At 43.4% G+C, this 10,894-nt stretch overlaps 1 protein-coding gene across 4 annotated transcripts in view; it reads left to right on the forward strand.

The window, feature by feature from the left end:
- The window catches only part of lrrk1 (leucine-rich repeat kinase 1), a 74,228-nt gene extending 64,026 nt beyond the window's left edge, over positions 1-10,202 (forward strand). For 2 of the 4 annotated variants that reach the window (XM_087174512.1, XM_023408296.2), the window contains exons 32-38: positions 109-226; positions 894-1,010; positions 2,114-2,335; positions 2,441-2,655; positions 3,810-4,262; positions 5,178-5,279; positions 8,175-10,202. In XM_087174512.1, coding sequence (XP_087030638.1) covers positions 109-226; positions 894-1,010; positions 2,114-2,335; positions 2,441-2,655; positions 3,810-4,262; positions 5,178-5,279; positions 8,175-8,352 — 1,405 coding nt within the window. In that variant the 3' untranslated portion in view covers positions 8,353-10,202. The remainder of the gene's footprint in view (positions 1-108; positions 227-893; positions 1,011-2,113; positions 2,336-2,440; positions 2,656-3,809; positions 4,263-5,177; positions 5,280-8,174) is intronic. The other 2 variants (XM_087174513.1, XM_023408297.2) reach the window with 1 other exon arrangement.
- The last annotated feature ends 692 nt before the right edge of the window (positions 10,203-10,894 follow it).

Consider the following 10,894-nt stretch of genomic DNA (forward strand, 5'->3'; position numbering starts at 1 on the left):
CCGGAGTATTATATATATTCCTGTATTGATATTTGGTCCCACCCCAAATATGTGTATACAATCAGAGTTAGTGTGGGGTCATGTCTTTGGGGTGTGTGTGTTGAACAGGAACTACAGTGTGGTGAATGTGGAGAAGGGCCAGGTGGAGGTGAAGAGGATGTCGTGTCCAGGCAGCAGGATCAGCTTTCAGATGAAGATGTCTAACACTCTGTGGGTGGCCACTGAGGTACACACCACCCATCACAACACCACCCAACCAACACCAGCCGACACTATTCCTGTTTGATTCCTATTTACACAAAGCAGAACAGATGCTTCTCAAAGTTAAGGTTCAGAATATCCTCCATGGCACCATCCATAGATTTAACGCACTTCTTGGAAATGGCTGGAATTTTTTTAGGCTTCCAGGAAATTTACAGAATTCCTAGAAATATCCTGGAAAAAACTTGAGTCTATATTTTTCTAATTGTCGATAAATACGGAAGCCATTTTTTCCCCCATCCACAAACAGCTGGAAGTTGACATTAGAACAGTGGTCAGGGATGAGATAATGTTAAAGTCATATAAACACAGCTAAGCTTTCCAATCATTCAATTCACTGGAGCAGTGTGTGCAGTTGAACACCACCTGTCGGTTCAGTAGTCTGACAATTTTTTCTGTTGTTGCATTCATGAAAAACCTTTAAAATTGGAAAACAGAGCTCTGGAGTGAACAGAGCTCGAGACTGTGTGACAGATCAGATCATGAAACAGCTACACACACATTGTTGAGCATAGATAGAGGATTTCAACAGGTTCCCCCCGAATCCACAAATAAAAGAATTTAAGAATCTTAAAAACAGGATTGTTCCTTGTCATGTTTGTTGTTGTTAAACTTTTTTGTTTGTCCCATAGGAGCAGGAGGTGTTCATCTACAGTCTGAAGGACATGTGTCCACTCAGTCAACCCCAGAAACAGTTCTCGTGTCCAGCTGTCATCACCTGCCTGTTCCCTGTCCCAGCGTTAGAACAGGTCAGCTCACGTTTCCACACACACACACACACACACACACACACACACACACAGGATGTTGTGTTCATTTCTTGTCATTCATCACTGTGTCGGTCACCGGTTTGAATACCTCACCTGTCAGAAGAAGAGCCTCTAAAACATCTCACTGCCATCAGCACGACTGTGAGTGTGAGACACCAAAGGATGTTTTTGTGGGAAAAAGTTGTTTTATGGTCTGTAATGCTGCTCCACCTCTGACCTCTGACCTTTGACCTGCTGCCCTCCACATATAAATGTGGTTACCTTTTGAAGTTTAAATGATGGAATCCAGGTGTTATCAAGGTGTGGGTGGCGCAGGAAGGGGGGGGGTCCGTTCTCCACCCTGTAGTGACTGGTATCGATGAGTGGAATGAATTTTGATCATGTTCTTGATATTAGGAAAATTTTAACCAGTAGTTACATCTTCAGACTGATACTAAATGGTTGTGCATAGTTTCACATTTGAATAAAATAAGGGGAAGTTTAATGTCACCGAAACACAGGAAGTAGTTAAAAGAGGCAGGAAACAGATACAGAACAACATAAAAAAACCTATGTATAATACATGTATTGGTTCATCAGGTTTTAGTGTCCTGGAAACACTTCAGTTGTTTTGTGATGTTATATGCAGCTCATGTGTCAGACTGATGAAGATGTTTCCTGAATTTGTTTGTGTTTTGTCTGTGTTTTCTGAAGTTGCAGTGCTTTGAGCTCTCAGGGCCACCGTAGATTTGTCCTGGTTGCTGCATGTAGGTTTATTGCAGGAGTTTTTCTCCTGACAATGCAAGAACTAGGACGTATCCCTCCACTGAGTCTCAGCAGGGGAACACTGTCGAGGGAAACATTTGTTCTAAAAAAGACCACGACTTCAAGCTACTGAAACCTCTTTTTCCATAAAATGAAGATAGTGAAGTTTGTGCAGTTTGTGTAAGTGGGTTTTCCTGACTCAGCCAGTCAGGAGCTACTTTTCTGGCTGAGACGGTTTTATAACACCTCTGAAACAACTTTTAAACAATGCACCACCAAACGTTTCACTGCAGGAATCTTAGAGTGTGAGCTGATGATTAAAATGTAAATGTAAACAGATGATCTCTTCCTCGCCTGATAAGAGCCTGGCCAGAGTGTTTGCGGGGATGTCCGACGGCCTGGTGGCGGTGTACAGCCTCCTGGAGGAACTTCCTCTGGAGGGGGAAACCTACCTGTGTTCACACACCCTCAACAAAACCGTGTTTGGTCTGAAGGACTCAGATCCCCGGCAGAGACCCTACCCAGTCAGGAGCATGGCTCTGGTCAGCAGCGGCTCCCAGGTGAGTAAATAATCAGTCAGACCATCAAGATTTAGAAGATGCCAGTGTCTGCAATATGTTAACACCCCATTCTCGCCGCGCTGTTCCTGTCCGTCTGTTTATCAGTTATGGTTCTCCAACGGTCCGGGTGTGCTGGTCATTGACTGTCTGAGTCTTAAGGCCGTTCGAAGGCTGGAGCCCTACACCCCGCCATCTTCCATCATATCCATGGCGACCAGCTTCAGTCTGTGGGGAGAGGAGGCTGTGTGGACCCTGGACGACCACATCAACACCCTGCTGCTGTACCACGCTGCCACCTACGAGCTCTGTGCCAAGTACTGGTGAGTGGAGCTTTAAAGTACAGGACTGCCACAGGAGGGTCATCACGTACAATTCAGTCGTTCATATGGTTGATACGCTTTTGTGCTTTTTGTGCTAAAGATCAAATGAAATGAATAAACACTTTGACTTCCTGTAAAAGGATCGTTTCCTGGAGATCAGTGAATATATAAAGTCATTTTGGATGAATTCTGCAGACAACTTCAGACAGGCTGATATTACTGACTGACTCTGGTGTATCAGAGATATATCAGTACTGACTTGCAGTATATGTGAGTTCATTAACAAGAATGTCAGTGCAGAAATACCAAAGATACAATATCTCCATAAAATAGAACAGTTTGTCCACCAGAGTGCACTGACAAGTTCTTTGTTATATTTTAAATTGGTCCACTAAGACTGCCTCTAAATATTGATGATTCTATTCATCAGTCTAGGGATGTGTAAAAATGTCACGTTGTGGTTTTTTACAGATGGGTATGCAAAACCACATATTGATCTGTACAGTCTCTTGGCCCAGGACAGTAACTTCCTTGAGGTTGTAAGGCAACCAGCAGAGACTCAAAGAAGCAGCTGAGAGGTGTTTCATGAAGGAGGCTCAGACGAGCAGCTTATTGTGAAAAGCCTGTGTTGAAATATCCTAATAAAGTGAACCAGGATTAATCAGTTTCATAAAGGTGGTTTGGAGCTAATGTGAGCAGACTACATCAGATCTGGTTTAGTTTATGACTTTGAAACAAGACATGAAGCACTGATCACATCATCAGTTAAAAAGTTTTTTTGAGGCTGCAAAGTCTTATAATATTAAAGTTTGACATATCGAATAACCCCAACCAGGTTATTTATTTTATTGCAAGACAATAAAATAATTAGCATTTTTTAGAAGCTTTATTTATCTATTGGTTAGGCTGAGTTTAGAGACGTTGCTGATGTGGGCCTGTGAAGCTCATTCAGACCCTGTGTGTGATACTGAGCTGCAGAAGTAACGGTGAGGGTTCTTACCTTCAAAGCAGAACAGTCTTTGACCTTCCTCATCCGTGACGATTTGAAGCAACATGATACCTGTGTTACATCAGGTTGGACGCTCACAGCTGTGATTTCAGAGCTGAGCAGGAGAGAAAACGTTTCAGTGTCTGAGTTCATGTTCTGGTTTCAGCTGCAGGGACAGCAGTCCTCTACGAGACATCTTCACTGTGCAGCGTCCTGCAGGGGTTACCACGGTGACAGCTACTGACCTCAAGACTACGGACCAGGAAGAGAAGCTGGGATGGACTAATGGAGAAGTGACACTGATTTACAGTGAGGAGGCGGGCACTCAGATCATCCAGCACCAGGACTCACTGACAGACTACTGCTCCATATCATCCAGCTGCTCGCTGGAGCCTCTGGGGTCAGACTGTTCCAGCACCGCCGACCTCGGCTCGTTAGCCACCCACAGCAGTTTGCCGCCACCGCCGCTGCCAGCAGAGCGTGACGAACCGGGCAGCGGCCAGGACCAGCAGGCGTCCATCAATCCTGATCCGGAGTCTGCAGAGACTGTGAACCCCACAGTGCCCGAGCTGCAAGCCTTCAAGGTGCTGACAGTGAATGGAACTCTGTGGATCCCCAGGTACAAAATACTGCACAACATCACATGTAGACATGAAATGTTGCTGAGTCACTGTTATAGCACCAGGTGAACATGAATATAATGCAGTGTAGATAGGGACAAAGCAAATAAATACAATAACATGTGTAATATGAGCGTTTTAAAAACTTGGCTGCACTTACGTTTCATGTGACTGAACATGAGTTACAGCAGCGGTCTCAAACCTTTTTGTACACCATGGTTTAGGAATTACAAACAGATTCATCAACAATACACTATTATCTTAACAGGTGGTTTGTTACTTGTTGGAAGGTTCTTTTACTTTTTATTGCACTTACAGTAAAGTTCAGTGATCGTCATCAGCTCCAGTAATCTTCAGCTATCTTTACTTCACTTGGTTCTGTGTCCAGCGCAGCCCTGCAGTCGGTTGCCAGGAAACATCTGTAGCACCACGTTATCGAAAGCAATAAACATCGTAAACAGGAAGTCGCTGCGGCATCACATGGTGTAACTTAATTAGTAAAAATAGGAGGGTGACTATTTAATTTGTGCCTATGCTGAGAAATGTGTGATTTGATCAGTTGGTCAAACGTGATCGGCTGAATGTGCTGCAGTTTGAAGTATGTTACATTATTTTGTGAAATTTTGTGGAACTGAACTTCAATATTTTTGGCAAAGATGATGTTGGTTAATTAAGGTCAGTGTTGATGCTCATTATAGTTTGAGACTGGAGCCCGCAACTCTTACATTTAAGAGTTCACCTCATTCATTTACAACAGTTCAGATATGTCAACCTGTTTTAACTCTAGTGACTCACATTCCTCCTCTTGCGCAACCTTCTCCAACACCATAACACACTGTTGCTCATGTGCAGTGAAAAGGGCTTATTCATGTGTATCACGTGTGCTGGGTGCTGTGCGTTCTGTCGTCTGGCAGGCGTGGAGGTGATGTGATGGTCATCGAAATGCAGTCACACGGCGATCAGCTGAGGGGGCGTGTCATCGCTGTCCTCAGTCCACCGGGATGTTCCTCTTTAGGGTGAGTTCATTTCCATTGAAGAGCAGTGCTTCTTTTTTTTTTTTTTTTTCAAACTTTGTAACTCAAGGCCGTATTAGACTAATGTGAAGGATACAGTATTCACTGTGCATTTTACAACATTGATTTCCAACACTTTACCGCAGGCTAAAAGAGCTGGAAAAACAACAATAAAAGAAGTTATATCATGATGTATCTGTTAAATCTCCAGGCAGTTCGTGGCACCATGTCTCCATACAAAACACCATGATTTTCATTTAGGTATCGTGTATTACCATGATTGAATTTGCACCTTTCATTCAGCTGAAGTTCCCAGCAGTACTTCATATGAGGAGAGTGCTCCATGATAATAAAGCATTAGCGTTGTGGGGTTGTCAGTGGGCTGAGCTCTGTGTAGGAGATACAGTGTCACCATGTTCAGTGGGTGCAGCGAGGGTCTTTGATCCTTGATGAAATGTCACAGAGATGAATCAAGCACAAAGTGGCTGCAGCTCTGAGCCAATCAGAGATTTAATGAGCCCTGAGATATAAAAAGGCGTTGAAAGATGATGATTGTTGAATTTGTTGCAGCCTCTGAACCAGAGAACTTCCAAAATGGCTGAGAGCTCATCATCAGCCAGAACACCAGCAATCTGTGATCCACAGAAAATACCTCTTTTTGGTATTTTAACATTGTAATTAAGTGATGTTGTACAGGCTTTAAAGCTCTTTTTTTAGCTCAGTACTCACTTTAAATTTGAAGTCTGGAAACATCAGTCAGTGAAAGACGCTGCTTCCCACTAAACACATATCAGTACATACAGTTAAGAGCAGAACAGGGATTCAAACAGGGGTTTGGACACCTACAGTAAGTGAATGAATCATTGGCAGCTGAGAAAGTAAGATGGAAGAAGATTTAGCTTATCAATCAGTACTTGGTTAATTGTTAAAAATTTAGGAAACACAGGTGGTTCTTTTCCATCATAAAACCATAAAACCACTGTGATGTTCACAGGAAAATTTGAGTAATTCCCGAACTAAAAAAACAGTTGAAGTTGCTTGAATTATACATTTTAAAAGCTTTAAAAGATTCCACTTCCATCTGGCTATTCAGTGACTGGTCGGACAAAATCCTAAATATTAAACATAGTGATGCTGCACAGCTTCCAGGTTTGATTGGAGAACATACATTAGATCGGACGAGATGTGTGGACATGTCTACCAGTTTAAACAAAGTCTAACAGGTATTCCTTTATCAAAGCGTTTGCAGCCTTCAACTGTGAATAAGCTGCAATGTTACTGAGTAAACATGAGACAGGTTACCTTACTCTGGTTTAATGGGTTTGTATACGGTATTACTGACACCTCATCTATATGATTGCAATGACTTGTGAGTTGGTCGCTGTTGTGAACATTGGTGCAGCTGCTGGAGACGCCCGCTCAGCTGGGACAGATGTCCTGATGTCCAGGTGTCCATTAGCTAATGATACTGCTCATATCAAAGTTTGAATTTGTGTGGATTTTCTGCTTCACCAAACCAAAGAACAGGCAAGGATAATAATTGTGTTACAGCGTGCATTCGAAAAACATACAAACCTGTAGATGAAACTGGCTCATGGACAAACAGGCCGACACTGTAGGGGTCATCTGGTTACTGGTTTTAACTGATGTATATATTATGTGTATAATATAATTGGGTTGTTTTGCTTCTGCTTTAATTACATGGGTTTTAAATCCATTAAGAACAGATTTTTTTCATTTCCCTTTTCACCTTTTTTTTTTTCCTCCGCCCATTTCTCATTTAAGAACTTTGGTTTGTTTAGTTTTAAACAGGCTTCCTCTTATTTTAAACTGGTCCTGGAATAAGTTCTTTCTAACATTAAAGGGTCAGAGTGATTTTTCTTCCACCTGCATGGAGCCAGTTTTGATCTGTGCTTGAAACTATTCAGTGCTGGGAAAGAACGGGCCAGTGAGCTACATGTGAATCCACTGATGCAGCCTCAATAAAGCATAGTGAGATCCCTCATCATGTACTTACGGCGCTTCGCTGAGTCTGTAATTATTTCTATAAAGACGCCAGCAGCTGGTCCTACAGAAAGGACTTCTGTGTGAGCTTCAACAAAGAAGCCCGGCCTTTTAGCAACAGGCAATAAAAGAGCCACCTAGAACACGGTCCTTAATAAGCAGTTATTACATGGTGCACCTGTAACGTAGGTGACACGCTGGGAGGTCATAGCCGAGGTCGAGGGAGGGGTCATCGGGGCCGGAGGCCTTCACTTGTAGCACAGAGCTGCTGCTGCTGCTGCTGCTGTAGCTGTAATGATCAGGAGCATAATGCTGCTGGAGCAGTTTCCCTCCACTGTAAAAGTGTTATATTCAGACCCTGAGCGTTTGTGTGGGCACGATGCCTCACAGCCTGTTGTGATCCTGAGGCTGTATATCACAGAAGGTGAACATCAGAGAGGATAATGATACACCTCAGAGACATGAAACAACATTGGAACAACATAATTCAGGGTTGCTCTGCATGATACATGAGTGGGTGAGCTCAGGATCCAGGGTCACCAGAAGCCCTACTTCCTCCCAAGATGCTTTGTGTCACAGTCTTGATAAATTAGACTCAGTTCAAAAGTAGACGGCTTTGGAGAAGACCTTTCAGGACAGAGAGGGCAGGATTTTTTTTTCTTTACCAGCTCTTAAACAAATAGCAACCTCTGTGCTAACAGTGTATTCAGTATCCTCAGGAGCCGCTTCCTAGAACTGCCCACCAGCTTCCAGGAAAAGCTAATTACAGTGCACGGAGATGTCCCACCAACTTTAGCTCCTTCTCCGCACTGCATCCTTCTCTTTTCCTCACAAAATCGATCTCCTTCTTGCGTCCCTCACTCCCTCCCTCCCTTTTCTCTCCCTTTCTCTCAGGATCCTGGAGGAGGCAGCACTAGTGGCAAAGGACACAGTTGTATGTGGCTTTCATAAGGAAAACATGGAGTGGTGCCTGTGTGTCTGGAGGGGCTGGGGCTGCCACGAGCTGGAAGTCTTCTACCAGTCCTACGAGGAACTGGGCCGCTTGGAGACCAGCATGAGGAAAAGAAGGTAGCTGTTGTGCTGTGACGGCGAGGCGCAGAATCGCAGCTCTGTACGGAGGGCGAGCCAAAGGGAATACACACCGACAGACTGCCAGTGTTCGGAGCAGGGGGTGGCCAATTGCTGACATCAGGGCAACGTAGGAGGGGGAGGAGGTCTGCCATAAGGGCTGAGCCTCAAGCTGTGCACAGTGGTTATATCCCCTCCCTGCATACCTCAGCACCAATAATATGTTAAGACCTGAAATCAGTAATCTCACTGCAGACGTGAAAAGCCACAAAGCTGAGTCACAGATCGACGCTGCCAGAACAGAACTTTAGTGAGTGACTTTACTTCTGCAAACTGGTTTTAATTGCTTTTTCATATTGAGTGCTATATGCCATATTTGGCTACTGGCAGCCGTCTGTGGATTCAGTTCAAGATGTGGTGGACTGAGTCTGGTTCCAGCTGCTGAAGCCTATTGTTTATTCTTTGTCTATTTCAGTCTTCCCTCATTTAACTGTTCCAACTTCGTCCCCTGAGGAGGACGGGGACAAGTCCACCGACTGTTTTTAAATGAACTTGTGTTGGAACCAAGCTGCTGGTAAACAGCTGTGTTGTAGAGACAGACAGCAGATAGTGGATGGGTGGATGGCAGCGACACTGACACTCTCACACACTCAGAACACAGTGTTCCCCTGTTTTCCAGTGTATTTTAGTGCTAAACTGTGCCATATGAATCTGCATGCCAGCCGCGGCTCCCACTGTTACCAGAGCGGCCTGTAAGCAGCAAACTAACATCTGTGTTCCGTGCAACATTATGCAACACACCAGTTGTTCACAGCGTTTGCCATTCAAAACTAGTGCTTTTGGCAGTTCCTTATAGATGCGACACTTTCTTTTAAACAAAGCTCAGGCTGCAGGGTGTCCTCGCTCGCCTCTGCTCCTCCAGCATCATTTCTTAGCAGGAAAACATGTTCTTTGGGTTTTTAGTGATAGTTTTCATTGTTACTGCTCTGCCTTTTTCCTTCACGGGATTCACATTACCCTCACATGCACAAGGGATTCACAGGAAATGAAGCAGCACATACTGGACATGATGCAGAAGACGGAGGCTGGTGCATGTGCACATTTTACATAATGTAGGAGAGAATGTTAGTTCAGTACAACCGCGTTCCCCTCAGCTGCAGTTTGGCTGTAAACGGATACACCAGTTGTTCTTATTCTATTGTATTTATTACAGATTAGCACGGAATGTGTTACCCCCAGTAATCAGCCAGGACAGTCGGTGGGACCATAACCTTTATAAAGTGAATTTACTTAAGACCTCATGAGGCACAGGATATTTCATTCAGCTCTTCAGACCAAAACATCATGATTATCACTGAAGCATAAGATCATAATTCTCCCAATCAAATACAACGTTTTTATATCAATAATTTCCACTGCAGCAGCAAGACAGGGAAGCAAACAGATAAGAAAAATGAACCTAAATCAATGAAATGCGGAATCACATTATTTTATCAGATGAGGTTGGTGTTTGGTGAAGTCGTTTCCAGAGTCATTTTTATATGACAAACTAAAGACATGGCAGATTCATGCACAGTGCACCACTGACAGCAGGGCAACAGGGTGAAGCCACTGTAATAATCATTACTCCCCACATGGTTTTACAGATTTCAAACTTTTTTTTTTGTTAACTTTAATCAGCACATTAACAGATCATCAGTGGCCAGTAAAGACGTGTATATAGTCCATAACAGCCTAAAAGGAAGGCAGAGCTTATTTATTTATCAGGATGTAAAAATGAAAGTTTATTGCAGTTAAAGTAGTTGTGTACCTAATCACTGTACAATACAGTTCTGAATAAAGTTCTTATGATAATTTCTGAAGATTGTCTGAATCATTTAGACAGATGGGAACTTAAGTTCTCTTCTCACAAACACGTTGTGCTCTGTTCACTCATGGATGGAGACAGAGACGCCTCCTCTGATGAAGTGATGATGACAGATGGAGAAGGAAGTTGATAACGAGGCTCCTGCTCAGCATGAGGGACATAAGAGGAGGCTTCATGCTCAGCAAAGCTTTCTGCTGGATGACTGCGAGAATCCCTCGTTGGACAGTGAGAGGTTGTATGATGGAGAGTGTCTCGCAGACAGGATAAAATAAAGTCTGGAAAATGCAACATTAGCAAATGTAGAAGCCTCTGTGGCAGAAAGATGTTGGTTGTTGTGTTTACACTAGCCTGTACACTACCACTTCAATAAAGTTGTAAAGAAAATATTTAGAACCTCTTTGGATACAACACAAGCTCAGTACCAGACGCTGGCTACTGGCCTATAGATTTCATACAAGGCCAGAACCAATCTAATAATCTACATCTTTTGATAACCAGTCGACATCTCAAACAGACTGAGATGAGAAAAAATCTGTCAAAATTGACAACACCTGACTATCAAATATGTATGACAAATAAGTTGCACGTGTGTTAGCATGAATAGCACGTTAATGCTAAAGATTAGCCATTTTACTGACTTCTCAGTCAGGCTAAATCCCCATATGCAAGCAAAGTAGCA

This window comes from Seriola lalandi, unplaced genomic scaffold (genome assembly GCF_002814215.2).
Source record: "Seriola lalandi dorsalis isolate HSWRI2012SDOR001 ecotype SW California unplaced genomic scaffold, Sedor1 jcf7180002054359, whole genome shotgun sequence".
In the NCBI taxonomy this organism is placed as follows: Eukaryota; Metazoa; Chordata; class Actinopteri; order Carangiformes; family Carangidae; genus Seriola; species Seriola lalandi.